Consider the following 16426-nt stretch of genomic DNA (forward strand, 5'->3'; position numbering starts at 1 on the left):
GCATCCACGAAGGCGAGCTGAGCAACTGCCACCTCACCCAGTGTGAACAGCCTCGGAGAGAGCCTGGGGCGCTTCAACTGGGCCCCTTGGAGTTGCCGTCAGTTGGAATGGACTCACAGTCACAGGAAGATAATGGCGAGGCTCCCTACACCATGACGGCGGTGACTTCTGCTTTGTGTCCCCAACTGCACAGGGTGCACCCAATACACACTCACTAAAGGAAGAAAACACTCACCGAAATGGAAAGAAGCGAAGGGCTTTTACTGAGAAGCAAGGTGATTTGCAAATTGGGGATCACAGGGCTCGCGGGCTCTGAACTGAGTGGTCCAAGGAGGAGGCAGTTCAGACTGCTTTTGTAAGACACGAAAGATCATTAAAAAAAAATCAGTGATTGGTTGACATTTACGTGATCTCTACAGAGAACTTCCGAAGAATTCAATGATTGGTTAGCACTCAGGGAATAGTTGCAAAGTCCGGGACGCGGTAGATTACGTAAATTCAGAAAGGTTTTTCAGGTTGCGAAAGTCATCATGAACTTGGGCGCATCTGGCCGCTATGAGTTGGCTTTTCCGGTAGGTATTGTTTTGGGCCTCACAACAAGGGCAAAACCCTCCTTGTGTGACTCCATGGAGGGTGGTGTGTGAGATATCTGTTCTGAAGATCGCTTGGGGCTCAGTTTCCTAAGCAGCAGGCAACTCCCTTCAGCAAACACAATTACATTGTTCTCTGAAATTGCCTAGCAAGTCCTTTGCTCAGGTTACAGTGGGGACGGGCATAGGAATGGACGGGCTATATTCCTGGTGCAGGGGTTACTTTTGAATCAAAAGGGACTTGGGGCCTCAACCACCATCTCGGGTTGGGAGTCCTAAGGAAATTACGAGTGCTCTTATGAATGAGATGTTTCCACTCCTGTTCTTGCATGGCGCTTCCTGTTACGCTGGGTTGTGAAGCAAGGGGTCTTCTGCCTCCGGAGGGCCCATTTCCCTCTGTGCTTGACAATCCTTCTGCTTTAGCACTTGCTCCAAAGGGACATTTTCTGCATGCGCTCTTATGCTCAGCCTGGCCCCAGACACTGTCAAGGGCACCCCCTCCTCACCCCCCACTGTCCCAGATTCTGAAATTCTCCAGCTTAGAGGAGAGAGTAGTCCCTGCGGGAAGGCTTCACCTCAAACAAAGGAGATTCAAATATCTCCAGCATTGCAACTCATTCCGCTTCACTGCTGGGGGCCTTGAGTTCGGGGGACTTCTAACCCCAGCCCACCCCAGCCCGCGCCCCCATCCTCCTGCTCATCCTGGTCCAGGGTGGGAAAGTGCAATGGACCTGGGAAGGGGCTCGTATCTGGCCCACAAACCCCACATTGGTGGCCCAGGACTCAGCTAAACCTTAAAGGAGGGAACAGACGAAGGGGAGGGGGTGGGTGACTTTCGATGTTTGAGAAGACACAACAGCCCTTGCCTGAGTGAGGGGCCAGGTGTTGGGGACCACCTCGTTGGAGGAAGGAGGTCCAGTCTTTAAGGAGCCCTGGTCCGAAGAAAGGAGCCGTGGTGGCCTTGCGGGTCACAAGTTGGGCCCTCCAGGTCAGCAGTTCAAAACCACCAGCCGATCCGTGGAAGACTTTCTACTCCCATCAAGAGATCTGTCTCAGAAACCCACCGGGGCAGTTGCACCCTGTCCTTGTCGGGTTGCCTTGATACGGAGTGGCAGCAATTTTGTTGTTGTTATTGGTCTGAAGGCGAAAAGCGCAGCCCCTCGTCCGAGGGAGGAGGTCCCTAATCTGAAGAGGCGACACAGCCCTCCTTGGGCAGAGGCCTGGCTTCGGCCGGGAGTGGACGACTGGAATGGAGGGGGGGAACTGCGGTGCTTGTCTGATGGAGAAGACCTAGCCTTTGGGAAGCCCTGGCCAGAGGGAGAAGGATGGAAAGAGGAGGCGCTCTGCTGTTGCAGATCTGGGAACCCCCAGGGACAGGCCTACCCTGTCCTCTCTACCTTGCTTAGAATAGGAATCCGCTCAGTGGCCGTGACTTTGGTTAGGGTTTTGGGGTTTTCTTTGTGGTGGATCTGATGCAGGAGGCCAGTGCTTCCTCACCAGGAACTTGGCACCCACTCCTACCCCCCATCCCTACCTCCCCACCTCCGAAAGTCATGGGCGGTTAAAGGCTCCATCTAGCGACTGGACACGGGGCAAACACAGGGCGCTCGCGGGCGGGGGGAAGGGGGTGGCGGAGGGGACCCTCAGGAGAAGGTGGCAGCCCCCAGGGCCACCATCAGCACAGGCAGGGCAAGGTGGAGGCGAGGCGCCACGTCTGAGGTGCACTTGGTGGCCATGACGGCGCGCTGGCTGGTGCTGCAGTTGGGCTTACTGGTCAGCTGGTAGCCGGAGAAGGCCAGGAGCCGCTGGGCATCCTCCTGGGAGTCGCACAGGGGCTTGGAGCTGCAGCCCTGTATGATCAACTTCACAGACTGACTACCTGCGGAGACAGGGAGGGGGATGGGGGCGAGCCGGGGCTTTGAGAACAGATGCCCACCCAGCACACCCATCCAGGGCGCGTCCCCGGATCCAAGGGGCACCCACCAGCCGGTGCCTTCCAACCACCCACCCAGCCTGTTCCCTAATTCGAGTGTCTTTCCCCTCAAACTGCCTCCTGTCCCGCGGGGTTGTCTGGTGTGTGTCACCCAGTCAGAGAGCCCTGGGCCCGGCCCGGCTTCACGGATAGTCTAGGATAGAAGATGGTCGCGACCGAACAGAAGTGTGCAGGCCAGCCTTGGAGGAGGGAAGGGCAGGCGTCTGCACGTGAGCTGGGGGCTCTGACTACCCGCCCCTGACATGGTCAGGCTTGCCACCCTACGTGCATATCACAGATTGTCTTCCGCTCAGGTGCAGAATCGATCAGAGCTGTCTGTATGGTGGAGTCCCTGGGTGGACCACAAACAGTGCACTGGGAGGTGCCTCGGAAGAAAGGCCTGGCGACCCACTCTTGAAAACCCAGCTCCTGGGAGCCCTAGGGGTGCAGGGGTGCTGCGACACGCATGGGGTCATCGTGCGCCACAGTGGGGCCCGCAGCAACCAGTTTGGTTTTGGGGGGTCCCTTAATCACAACCAGCAACCCCGCTCCCCCAAGTTTAGTGTGTGTGTGCATATGTGTGCATATGTGTATGTGTGCGTTTGTAGGTGTGTTGGTATGTATATGCGTATGTGTGTACATGTGCGTGTGTGCATGTGTTTGTGTGTGTTTTAGGCGTGTGGGTATGTGTGCATATGTGCATGCATGTGTGTGCATGTAAGTTGTATGTATTTGTATGTGTATGTTTGTGTGCGTGTGTGCGTGCGCGCATGTGCCCATGCATGCACACGCACAGAAGAGGAAATACCAATCCTGGGGACCTTAAATAAAATCTCGATGAGAATGATGAGGGCAACAAATGTATAAGGGTGCTTTACTCAACTGATGTATGTGTGGATTGTGATAAGAGTTGTATGAGCCCCAATAAAATGATTTATTAAAATAAACAAATAAATAAATAAACTGAAATCTTGAAACGTGAAGCTATTGTTTCTCCACACACCCTCCTGCCCCGAGGCCTCCACAGGTCTGCAGGCGGGGTTCCCATCTCTCTGAGCCTTCCCTGGAAGCCCGGGGTGGGGTGGCGGGGGGGGGGGGGAGTGGGTTAGTATTGGGCTGCTAACAGCAAGGTGGGCATTGAAACCACCTCGGTGGGAGAAAAGAGGAGGCTTTCTCATCTCTGAAAGTCTCGGGGCCCCGTGGCAGCATCGTGATGGAAGAGCAGTTTGGAGCGGGCACGAGGGGCTGGGGATCGAATCCAGCTCCTGCTCAAACAAATCAGAGTTCCTTCTCATCGCCCTGTAACGGGGGGGGGGGGGGGGGGGCGGGGGACACGACAGTAGGATATCTGGAAAGGCCAGAGCAGGAGGAGGGAAAGTCCTGAGGACATTTCTTGCTGTCCCCCAAAGCATGAGCACTGTCAGGATGGGAGGGGGAGAGTCCTTAGCATCTCCTCCCACCCCCACCCCGGCCTTTTTCTCCTGGATAGCCGCATCTTCCTCCTGGCTGCTGGGGCTCCTCCAGCGGGCACCTTGAACGCCCCTTTTCAACTCGTTTCTTAAAGGTTGGCCACCAGAGATGATATAGAGATGTGAGCTCCATTAAGTTCTGGTGGATGACACCGATGGAGAATGGTCCACTCTTTGATAAGGTGAACAGATGTCCTGCTTTTGGCCGGACAGTCCCGATTTTTAACAGTTTTCCCCACGTCCCGCGGCGCTTTCAAAAAGTCCCGACTTTGGGAAAGAATGCACGACAAGCTAGGGGATACGTTTTCCGGCTGCCATGTGGCTATTTCGCCAGGATACGAGTTTTATCGATGGTGTCCCGCTTTACCAATGTGAACATCTGGTCACCTTACTCTTAGAACAATTGTGTGGAAAATGATAGAGATCCATCTATCAAGGGGCTATGAGGGCTGGGGGAGGGGAGAGGAGGGAGTGAACAAAAAGAGGAGCTTTACAAGGCTCTGCATGTGACCTCCTCCCTGGGGGACGGGCAACAGAAGAGCGGGTGAGGGGAGATGTCGGACAGGGCAAGATAGGACAAAATATTAATTTATAAATTATCAAGGGTTCATGAGGGAGGGGAAAAATGAGGAGCTGATGCCAGGGGCTTAAGTGGAGAGCAAATGTTTTGAGAATGATGAGGGCAATGGATGTACAGATGTGCTTGACACAATGGATGTATGTATGAATTGTGATAAGAGTTGTATGAGCCCCTAATAAAATGATTTTAAAAAAAAGAGGAGCTGATCCCAAGGGCTCAATGGAAAGTAAATGTCTAGAAAAGAAAGATGGAATATGTGTATGAATATGTCGGATACAATGGATGTCTGGATTGTAACAAGAGTTGTAAGAGCCCCCAATAAAATGGTCTTTAAAAAAACAAACAATCGTGTGAAGACAGGGCTTCTGTTACCCCCTTTCTCAGATGAGATCCTTGAGGAGCAGAGGCCAATCATCAATGACCCCACTTACAGTGGTAGACCCAAAATGTGGACGCCAAGAGGCTGGCCCCAGAGCCCCACTCCTCTTTTACCTCCCTCACTTGGCTCTGCTCAGTCCCTCCTCACAAAGCCCTGCAGTGAGTGCTTCCACCATCCCCATGGGCCAGAAGAGAAAACAGAGGCTCAGAGAGGAAGCCGGTTGCCTTCAGCCACAGAGACAGCAAGTAGCAGGGAGAGGTGAGACCCTAGGCTTGAGCATTTCTCTCTCCCAAACCGTCATTACAACCAAGCTCCGGTGCCCACATATGTACACACACACACACACACACATGTTCACGGTGCCCCCCGTTACCTTGTTGACCCATCATGTGCAACTGGACACACTCGGTCCCCCCGCTGGGACACTGCTGGTACAAGGTGGTATTACCGCAGCTTCCCATGCTTCCCATGGGTCCTTCCAAGCAGGTAGGGCAGAGGAACGGGCTCAAGGAGGCTGGTGTGGGCACAGCTGGTGTAGAAGGCAGAGTGAACATCAGCTGGGAAGACTCTCCAGACCTCCCCTGGGGGGGGGGGGGAGGGTGCCTCTGTGCTCTCCAAGGCTCTGCCACAGCGGGAAGACTTGAATGGGATAGCCCACAAGGATGGGGTCCAGGCTCAGGGTGCCTGAGGGAAGCCTGATTGGGGACAGAGCATTGGACAAAGGGCTCTTCTGCAGCCACCCATCACCTCCCTGGCCACGTGTCTGACGGCTTCTTGCGGAGCCGCATACCTGGAGAAGGGGGCTCCTCGCAGTTGCCTACGCAACAAATGGCGTTAATCCAGTAACCAACGCCAGAAAGGGAGTTGCTCGATTTGCAGTCCCTGGCGGCCACGCAGGAACCGTTTTTCCAGAGGAAAGGCCGACTGAACTCCGCAGCTGGAGAGAGGTGGAGAGGAGGCCAGTGAGGGAAGGCAGCCAAGAACCACCACCCTTCGGCACCTCCCAAATCCCGCTGGGTGTCACCCCGTCGACATTCATTCAGCCCAAAATCGACCGTATGACACATGTCCTCCAAACTTGTTCATCAACACAGATAGTTTGCCTAACTGTAGTGATGAGTGAGCCATGCTTCCTGAGGGGACTGAGCTATTGAATTGCATGATGGGTGGATGGGATGTCAATAGAACTGTTGGGAAAAAATAGGAGTAAGAAAGCTTGAAAATTATATATATATATATATATATAATCTCCATATATTTATATATAATCTCTATATATTTACATGTCATATATAATTTTATCCATTTATATATTTATTTTACATACATAAATATAGCATTTATATATTATAGATATAAATAAAAGCCACGAGTTCAAGTTTTCCCTGATGCTTGCTCTCTCCCCTTAGGGTTCCAATCAACAGGATCGGCACCTGTTGGAAGTTCAAGGCAGGCTAATAAACAAGGAGAGGCCACTCGGAGAGAGACCCTGAGGAAGAAGAGGCTGTGTTGAATGTGCCAGCCCCGGTCGAGCTCCCAGCTGCGGACAGCTGCCTAAGTGATCTCAACTTGGAGCAGAAGAACTGCCCAGCTGAGCCCAGTCCACCTGCAGAGTCATGAGACTTCATGCACTGGCGTTGTTAAAGGGGGTCCTGGTGACACAGCGGGGCTGCTAACCAAGAGGTCAGTGACTGGAATCCCTTTCTCCACTCCTCAGGGGAGCGACATAGCAGGCTGCCTCTGTGAAGACTGCAGGCTCGGAAACTCCACAGAGTACCTCTGTACCGCAAGCTCCCTGTGAGTCATCAGTGACTTGGCAGTGGTGGGTTTGGGGACTTTGGGGGCAGTGGTGCAGTAAGCCACTAAGTGTGGGGGAGGGTTCTCTTACAGCAATAAATCACGGAAACAAAAATGGCGTTTGGATTTCAAACTCACCACCCCCACCCCGACCCCAGCCACCCGCTGCCGCCCACCCCTACTTCTGTCCTCTAGGCACAGGGACAGGCCAGACTGGCAGACAAGGTCCAGAATCTGCAAGGCAAGGGCAGCAGAGGTCTCTCCCACTGGGGAGAGCAAGGAGAGGTCTTGCTGTGCCCCGAGCCCCATCTTTGCCTCCCTGCACCCCAGCGCCTGCCCCAGGAGCTGTCACCAGAGATGACGGTGATCTGAAGGCAGTGGTTCTCCTTCTCCGTGCAGGAGAGAGGTTCACAGTGCAGCAGGTCTGAGCAGGTGAAACAGGTGGTCACTTTGGCACTGCCCTGGTCCTTGTAGGGCGTGGCTGTGTGGGAACCTGGGGAGAGAGGAGAAGGGGTTGGCTGGAGCGCCTGTGGGCACACGTGTGTGTCTGCGTGCGAGCCCACGGGCACGGGGGGAGGGGAAGGCATGGTGCCCTTACTGCTTATACAGCGCCGCCACAGATGGCGTCCAGTCTCGTCTCGTCACCATGCACTGGGCACTTCCTGGCCGGGTTGTACGCATTTAGCGGATGGGGACACTGAGGCCCCAATGGGGGACCCTTCTCCAGGGATGCACCTCAGAGTGCTTCAATGCCTCGTGTGTGTGTGTGTGTGTGTGTGTGTGTGTGTGTGTGTGTGAGAGAGAGAGAGAGAGTTTATAGATGTATCTGCGTGAGCACATGGACGGGCAGCCAAGACTGGTTTTGTGAGTCTGTCTCGGGTTCGAGGTGTGCTTGGGCTCCCTTCGAGGTGTGTGCTCCCCGCACATCAGTGAACGGATGGCTGTGCTCTTTATGGAGGAGGGCGCTGTGCTGAGTGCTTTCGCAGGGTGTGTGTGAATGTGTTGGCGTTGCCTCTTCTGCGGCCCAGCATGAGGATCCAGTGTGTCCCTCACCAGGGTGCGTTGTGCCACAGGGACTGTAGCTGCGAAAATCAGATCGATGGATCGATAGGCTATCGCTAGATAAATAGACAGAGAGGCAAATAGATGGATAGATAGTAGATAGGTATCCGGACAGACAGACAGGATGAGACATTTATTTAGACAGACAGATGATAGACAGATAGACATGCAGACAGCCAGATAGATGGATATTCAGATAGACATCCAGACAAACAGACATCTAGAGAGATAGACAGACAGACAGATAGATGATAGATAGATAGATAGACAGATACAGACAGACATATAGATATGTCTGCAAAGGAAGCAAAGCCAACACATTCAAACACACCCTACAATAGATAGACATTCAGACAAACGGACATTCAGATACATAGACAATTCAGGTAGATACAGACAGGCAGACATATAGACAGACATTGAGATAGATGGATGGGTAGATAAGATATAGCCATTCAGACAGCTAGCTAGAGAAACAGACTTTCAGAGAGACAGCTAGATAGACACACAGACATCTAGTTATCGCTGCGGGCATGTCATCCCCAACTCCTGGCGCCTCGTGTACAGCGGGGGGACATCGCCTGGTCCCGTGCGGTCCTCAGGCTCATCATCACGTTCGAGGCCATGCTCACGTCTATTGTGCAGATTCATCTCACCAAGGCTCTGCCCACCCTCTCGGGCCCCTCTGCCCCCAAACAGGATGTGCAGCCCAGTTGTTAGCAGCTGCCCTGTGCCCATTCCCAGCCTCTATCCGTCTTGTTCACCTTGAATTTCCTGGGTCTGCCTTTTTCTTCTTATTATTATTCGTTTAATCACCTGCTTTGTTTTTCAAAAGCCCAATCCCCAACACCTGGGACCCCGAAGCAGCTATGGTGAGAATGGTCTACGCCTGCCCCCGCCCCCTCCCCCCACCACCCCCCTCAATCAATATGCCTGCAAGTCCAACCAACAGCCCCGAGCCTTGCCTCACAGAACAGGCCAGCTGGGGTGGTTTCTAACAATGGGATCTCCTGGAATTCTGGGGTACCGCTCTGGTTGGGGGGAGAGGGGGCAGGCCATCATGACTTTGTCCCTCTAGAAATGTCTGTGATTCTATTCTGCTCTCTCATTTAATAAGCTGCTGCCTGGAAAAGACGGTTTCAATGAACATCTCTTCTCTGGGAGGCCAAAAAAAAAAAAAAGAAAATTGTGAGTGTTCTTTTTCAAACAAAAAGACGCCGATTGGCAAATCTGTCTTCTTTCACAATCAAGGATGTGAAGAAAGGGAAAGCGGTAGGCAGAGACTAAGAGTGTCAGATTTCTTAATTCAACAGACTTTAGATCCGGAATTGGACTGGCGTAACAGGATGCTGCTTGTGTTTGGAAAGGCGAGCATCTCTGTAGGTGTGGCTTGGGTACCAGAGGCACAGGTGGATGTTGGTGATTGTGAGGCAAGGTGCCATTGGGCTTATCTGCGTGTGTGTGTGTGTGTGTGTGTGTGTGTGTACTCGCATGGACAACTGCACTTCCTGGGAGCTGGATGGAGAGGTGCATGCTGAGAACACACAGGCTTAGGGGGGGCTGCAGGGAGTAGCGGGGGGGGGGGGAGGGTGTTGTTCCAGGAAGTCAGGCTTTACAGCACCTGCCACCGGAGAAGGAACTGAGCCGCTGCAGACTGGCCTGGAGGTGAGATGAAATCCAGACCCCGCCGGGCCCAAGGTGGTGGTGTTTTCTGGCAGCTGGCAGATGTTGCTGGTGGCGCAGCCCTTCAGTATTTGGGGACGATGCCCTGCAGAAACAAATCACATTCTCTTCTGGTTGCAGCTTGAATCTCCCAACTAGACAACAAATAGTTCTCTCTCTTAAAAAATCTCTCTCGGTAATCTAAGCTGATTCGTTTTCCAAAATGCCCAATTGTGATTATTTTGTTTTCTTGGACAACCTCTTCTTGCCCGCTCGGGAGTCCCAGGGTGGTGTAAACTGTCTGCGGGGAGGAGAAAGCTTGGCTGCTAGAATCCACCCAGAGATGCAGCGGCAGAATGGCCTGGCAGTCGACCTCTGGAAGAGCACAGCCTTTGAGCATCCTGGAGCAAAGTTGAACTCTGACACACGTGAGTCTTGTCTGCTACACTGTTCCCTCTTAACGGCTTCAGCCACCATTGTAAAGCGGCAGCCGGGTTGGGAGAAAGCCCGATCTAAACCGTGGGTGGAGGCCCCTGGGGACACTCCGTGTTCACGCAGGCTCGGTAAGTTGCTGAGCGAGTGGTGCCCTGGCTGCTCTTCCAAACTCCACACTCACTGCCACCGAGAGAGTCTGACCCGAGGGCACCCACAAAACTGCCTTGTGGGGTTCTGAGGCGGAAACTCTTTAGGGGAGTAGAAAGCCTCGTCTTTCTCCCATGGAGAGGCTGGTGGTTTCCAACTGCTGACCTTGTGGTTTTTCAGCCTGATGTGAAACTCTGTGCACCTCTGGCTGCTGCTCATGACAGACCCAGGAAGGTCCAGCTGAGCACTTCCTGGGTGCTCAATGAACAAAAGCTGTAGGACATCATTACAAAATCATTGTCCTTGTTCCAGGGCAGGGGTGGGGCACATGTGGCCCGTGGGCCATCCATCTGAGGCCTGCAGAACCAGCTAGGGTCACAAACCTTGCCAGAGTGTAGCCATCATGAGGAGGGAGTTAACTAAATGTTTGACCTAATATAGCTGGCTAATTTCTCAGTTGATAAGTTTGTATGACCCACGAGTGATGTTCTAAATATCCAAAGAACCTTGGCAGGAAAAAAGTGCTTCTCCTACCCCGCCATGTTCTAAGGCATTACATTGGTGGTATGTCGGGGTGATTACATAGCAAGAAATAAGGAGACCAGGCATGCCAATGAACCTCAGCCCTTCTGTGGGGGTTTTGAAAAGGTCATGGGCAAATTCCATGGTCTTTGCATTCTATTTTTCCACAGATGTTTTTGAAGGCTCCTTCGGGTGGGAAGACCTGCCATGCAGACCCTCGGGAGAAGAGTGGGGGGGGGGGTGTCCTTACCTCCACTCCACATCCCACTGATGGTGACACACATAATCTGGTTCCCGGTGCAGTTCATGACCGAAAGGGAAGCACACGGGGTCAGCTCATTTTCCGAATAACAGTATTCACACTGCACCCCATTGGGCTGACTCTTGGGTGCTGGATCTGCTAGAAACAGGTACAGTCAGGGTTACGGACTGGATTGTGCACCCCGCCCAGAAGAGGTGTTGTAAATCCTAACTTCTTTGCCCATGTCGATGATCAGTCCAGTTAGAAACGGTGGTCAAAAGATCCAAAGCAAACAACTGTGTCGATGTGAATGAGGGGGGTTGGAGTGGAGACCCAAAGCCCATCTGTAGACAACTGGACATCACCCCCCCAATGCCCCCCCCCCACAGAAGTGTTATAAGGAAGGAATGATTCAACCAAGATGCAGTCTAGCACCGAAGAAACACACATCATTCCTCTAGTTCCTGAATGCTTCCCCTCCCCACCACCATGACCCTGTTCTACCTTACACATCTGACTAGACCGGAGAACATACATTGGGACATAGAAGAGCTCTCGGCACATGGAATTCAGGACAGATAAGCCCCTCTGGAACAGTCATAGGAGTAGCGATATCATGAGAGAAGGAGGATGGTCGGAGAGGGAGGGAAGGGAGGGAGGGGAGAAAGGGGAGAAAGGGGGAACCCACCACAAGGTTGGATATATAACACCCTCTCCTCAAGGGAATGAATAACAGAAATGTGGGTGAAGGGAAACAACAGGGACAGTGTAAGATAAGAAATCACAATAACAATATATAATTGATCAAGGATTCACGAGAGTGGGAGGGTGGGGAAGGGAAAGGGAGAAAGAGGAGCTGATACCAACGGCTCAAGTAAAAAATGTTTTGGAAATGATGTTGGCAACGTATGGATAAATATGCTTGATACAATTGATGTATGGAGTGTTGTAAGAACCCCCAAGGACATGTTTTTTTAAAAAAGAAAATAAATGGGTTGTCTCTCTCATGTCAATGAGGCAAGATTGGTGTCAGTTGTATCCTGAGTTATTTCCTTTTGAGATCAAGAAGAGGTTGTCAAACGAGGAGAGCAGAGGACCAGCAAAGTCCACATGGAAGAAGTAGTTCAGCCTGTGTGATCTGAGGGTCATAAAAAATAAAATCCAGATCCAAAGGAGGGAATGATATGAGAGTTTACATTGTGAACACCCGGTTTGCAGAAAGCTAAGGAATGCAGTGGGGGCTCAAAATCTAACTTGCACATGGACGAAGCTTCCATTGAATCCCCTCTGTCCCTAGTCCAGCTTTGCTATCAGATAGAAAGCCTCGCAAAGCCGATGATGGCCGATGTAGATGAGCTAAAATTTGATCTTCCTTTGGACCTAGTTTCAAGTTGTTTCAGTTTTCAATACTTTCTTTCTGATTAGAATTTTTCTCTATTTTGCTCAGTCATGGCTGGTCGTTGTTTCCTGTTTGTGTTTTCTGTATATGAAATCGAGGGTAGGTAGAGCTATAAAAACAGTCATTGGGTTAATGATTAAGGAAGTGGTTCTCAACCTTCCTAATGCCTCGACCCTTTAATACAGTTCTTCACGTTGTGGTGACCCCCTCCAACCATAAAATGATTTTCCTTGTTACTTCCTCACTGTCATTTTGCTACTGTTATGAATCGGGCGACCCCCGTGAAAGGGTCGTTCGACCCCCAATGGGGTCTCAACCCACAGGCTGAGCACCACTGATCTAGGGGCACGAGGGAATAAATGGGGAGCTAACAACTCTGAGTCCGAGAAGAAAATGTTCTGAAGAAAATCTTAATATGACTGAAACTATGTGAGGCATATGCCAATAAAACTATTTTTGAAAAAGACCGAGGAGAGCAGGGGTGGGGAAGAGAGATGTCATGACACATGGAGACCACCTGGGAGCAGAAACTCAGAGACAAAGATCTCCCGCAGTCAGGAGACAGAGAGGGCCTCCTCTGGAGCTGGCACGTGGGATGTGGGCCTACAGCTAGCTGCATAAGACCTCTTCCAGGTGTTGGGAAGCAAGGATGTCACCTGGAGGATGAAGGTGGGCCAGGGTGTTCTCAATCGTCTCAAGGGCATGTGAAAGTTGGACATCAGATAAGGAAGAGGGGCATCATGCACTTGAAGGAAGAGGGGAAGAGCATGATACACTTGAATTGCGGAGCAGGACAAGGCAGACTATGGAAAGGACAAAGGAATCTGTCTTGGAAGAAGTACCCTCAGAGTGCTCCTTTAGAGGCCTGGATGATGATCACAGTCTTTGGGCGCGGTACCAGGAGACACCCATCCTGGGAGATCTGGGCCATCATGTTTGGGAAAGTGGAGGGGGGACAAAAAGGGGGAAGACCCTGAACAGGATGGATCAACACAGTGGCTGCGACGGGAGACACCAGTCGGCGCGGGACAACAGGCAGGGTTTCTTTCTGTTGCAGACAGGACGGGGACCGCACTGCTGCCCAATGAATATTCAACACACAATACGTGGACACCGCCCCCACCCCCCACCCCACTGCCCACAAACCTCTGGGGAAATTCCGGCGGCAGGTCTTCTCGCAACAGGCAGAGCGGATCCAGAAGCCGGAGTCCGGGCCGTAGGTCACACCGTAGACGCCTTCGTGGCATTGCTCTGGGGCCACGCAGGACCCATGTGCGAAGACAGTCCCGTTTCCTGGGGTTCGAGGTTATGGTGGGGTTGATTAGACACACACACACACACACACGCAACCCTCCCTGTCCCTTGTCCCCGCTGCTGCAGCAATCCCCGAGATGAATGGACCCTCTGCCCCTTCTCCCCCTCCCCACCCAGCAAAAGTGGCGCCAAGCTAAGCTGCAACCGCCACCCCCCACCCTAGCCCTCTCCCTGCAGCTGCTGGGGGGGCCCCACCCCAATCCATCTGGCTGAGCAGGCAAGAGTCCTGCACGGAAGGACAGGTGATCTCCGTGCACTGTCCCGGAGCAGAGCAGGCTTGGCATGTCTTGGAAGTGGGCGAGGTGGCAGGAGAGTGTTCAGACCCTGCGATTTGAATAGGAGAACACACACATGAGTAAGTGGGGTTGATGGGGTGGGGGGTGGGGAAGCGCAGGAGGAGGGAGGGGTTGGGAGAAGCCAAGAACGTTTCCCTGGAGGAGTCTGAATGGTTTTTTGGGGAGCCTGGAGACCAGAAGCCCAAACTCGCTGATGGCAGAGGCTGGCGGCAGTCAGCAGGCTGCTAGCATGGCAACTGGGACTCTCAGAGCTGAACTGTGCCCTGTGAGGTGCTCAACGGCTGACTTTTCAAGAGACTGCCAGGCCTTTTTCCTAGTCTCTCATATTTGGCTTACTGTTTCCCCACCCCGCCCCACCCCTGCCCCTGGCAGTTAAAAATGTTTGTCCAGGATAAAGTGTCCATATCTGCCTGCCTCCTGGATCTTTCCAGGGGGTGTGTGGTCCCAGTTTGGGAAACACCAGTCCAGAAGTTCTGCTGAAACCTCTTCGGTATGCTAGCAAAAATCAAGCCCCCTACTGACAGGCCAACCCAAATGAAACTCACTGCCACCCAGCCCATGCCGGCTCAGCGTGACCCCCTGTGGGTTTCCGGGAGGAGAAAGCCCAGGCTTTCTCCAGCGCAGCAGCTGGTGGTTTCAAACAGCCGACCATGGGAGGCAGGCAGGTGAGAGAGTCACTGTAACTACTTGCTTTCAGACACTGCCTTGAATTCCTCAAACGTATTCATCTGACCACCCGCCGCAGTCCTCTGAGTCTGGGTCTTCCTCACCTCATCTCACACACGAACAGGGACACTGGCTGGCCCCACCGTTACACAGCCAAGAAGCCGCAGAGCCGGGATTTGAACCCAGGCCGCCTGTCTCCAGAGCCACGCTCTCAGCCACTCCATGGAGCTGCCTCTGACCAAGACAGTCCCACCACCCACATAACCGGAGACCCACCAACACCCCACACCACCCCTGGCACTGCTCACCTGCAGCGGCGGAGGCCAGCGCCCTGAGGGCCACCAGGGCGGTCAGGAGACGAAGCATGATCCAGGCGGCAGAGGAGGAAGCAGATTGAGGGTTCCGCCAACCTTTTATTCAAGGGCCTTGGCTGGGGTGGCAGCCTGCGGGAGGAAGAGCAAACAGAGGTGGGAGATAACGGCCTCACCCACCACCCTGCCACTGATTGGGGTGAGCGAGGCGATTCTTCGAAACTGAGTTTGGAGAGGAATGAGAGAGAAGCCAGGTGCTATCACAGGAAGCCCAAAAGAGACATCCAGAGGGGAGTGGCCCTGCAGTGAGTGTTACTTACGATGAGTCAGAATGCACCCCTGGGAAGGCATGAGTTGGGTTTGTATGAGGACGCGAAAGGAACCTCCAAGAAACGAAACTCACTGCCTTGGTCACCAGGAGTCAGAATCGACTCCATTGCACTGAGTTTTCCTCCGCGCAGAAGGTGGCAGCGGGAACTTTGCGTGAGCTGGGAGGACGGAGAGGCAGGCAGCCAGGGGTCCGCTTCCAGGAAGATGACCCAGAAGGCCAAGCCAATTGCTCTTAAGCAGCTCCAGCTCATGACCAGACGTGTTTCCACGCGGAGTTGCATTCCACTGGGTGGGCGAGGCCGTGGCCTGTTTTGCTGCTGTTGTTGCTATTTTTGCGGTGGATTGGGGGAGGGCTGGCAGCGCGGCTCCGGCTTTGCATCCCGTCGTTCTGTTCCATCGTGGGCGCTCGTCCTGCATCACCTCGTGCATTGCAGCCCCCACAATGCAACAGCGCTCCGCCCAGCTCCTCTCTGCGTTTCCGTTTCCGTCTCCACTTCCGTTTCCGGCCCTCCGCCCTTCTGAACTCTGTGCTGGCCCAGACGACTTCCAGGGAGTCGATGCGACGGCATAGTGACCCCTAAGGACAGTGTGGAACTGCCTCTGTGGGTGTCCCAGACGGTCCGTCTTTCAGGGAGTACGGAGCCCCGTCTTTCGCCCTAAGAGCGAATGATGAGTTCCAACCACCGATCTTGGGGGGAGCAGCCCATCTTGTAACGCACGGTGCCGCCAGGGCTCCTCTTCCCGCCCCCATAGACCTGCCTGCTGTTGGACGCTGAATGAGCAAGACGGAAAAAGATCCGATGCATTTGAAGCATGACGCTGGTGGAGAAACTTGAACGTCCCATATTGGCTGCCAGAAGAACTGACAATCCTGGAGGGGAAGGGGAAGGGGTGGGGGGGGCGATCACAATGATCTACATATAACCCCTTCCCAGGGGTGGGGGAACAACAGAAAAGTGGGTGATGGGAGACATCGGTCAGTGTACGACATGAAAAAATAATTATTATAACTTATCAAGGATTCATAAGGGAGGGAGGCAGGGGGAAATGAGCTGATACCAAGGGCTCAAGTAGAAAGAAAATGTTTTGAAAACGATGATGTACAACAAATGTTCAAAAGTGCTTGACACAATGGATGACCCGGATTGTGATAAGAGTTGTACGAGCCCCCAAAAAAATGATTTAAAAAAATAAAAAGAACTAACAATTCTGTCTTGGGAGAAGTACAGCCGGGACAGAGGCAAGGATGGAGAG

General features: G+C 53.1%; 1 protein-coding gene across 3 annotated transcripts in view; it reads right to left on the minus strand.

The window, feature by feature from the left end:
• Window positions 1–240: 240 nt before the first annotated feature.
• LOC142431549 (uncharacterized) overlaps window positions 241–16426 on the minus strand; it is a 33216-nt gene continuing 17030 nt past the window's right edge. For 2 of the 3 annotated variants that reach the window (XM_075536555.1, XM_075536556.1), the window contains exons 2-10: window positions 14840–14974; window positions 13765–13893; window positions 13402–13548; window positions 10866–11015; window positions 9471–9617; window positions 7140–7280; window positions 5781–5927; window positions 5364–5519; window positions 241–2469 (exon numbers count right to left, since the gene is read on the minus strand). In XM_075536555.1, coding sequence (XP_075392670.1) covers window positions 2234–2469; window positions 5364–5519; window positions 5781–5927; window positions 7140–7280; window positions 9471–9617; window positions 10866–11015; window positions 13402–13548; window positions 13765–13893; window positions 14840–14897 — 1311 coding nt within the window. In that variant the 5' untranslated portion in view covers window positions 14898–14974 and the 3' untranslated portion in view covers window positions 241–2233. The remainder of the gene's footprint in view (window positions 2470–5363; window positions 5520–5780; window positions 5928–7139; window positions 7281–9470; window positions 9618–10865; window positions 11016–13401; window positions 13549–13764; window positions 13894–14839; window positions 14975–16426) is intronic. The other variant, XM_075536557.1, reaches the window with a different exon arrangement.

This window comes from Tenrec ecaudatus, chromosome 18 (assembly GCF_050624435.1).
Source record: "Tenrec ecaudatus isolate mTenEca1 chromosome 18, mTenEca1.hap1, whole genome shotgun sequence".
Classification (NCBI taxonomy): Eukaryota; Metazoa; Chordata; class Mammalia; order Afrosoricida; family Tenrecidae; genus Tenrec; species Tenrec ecaudatus.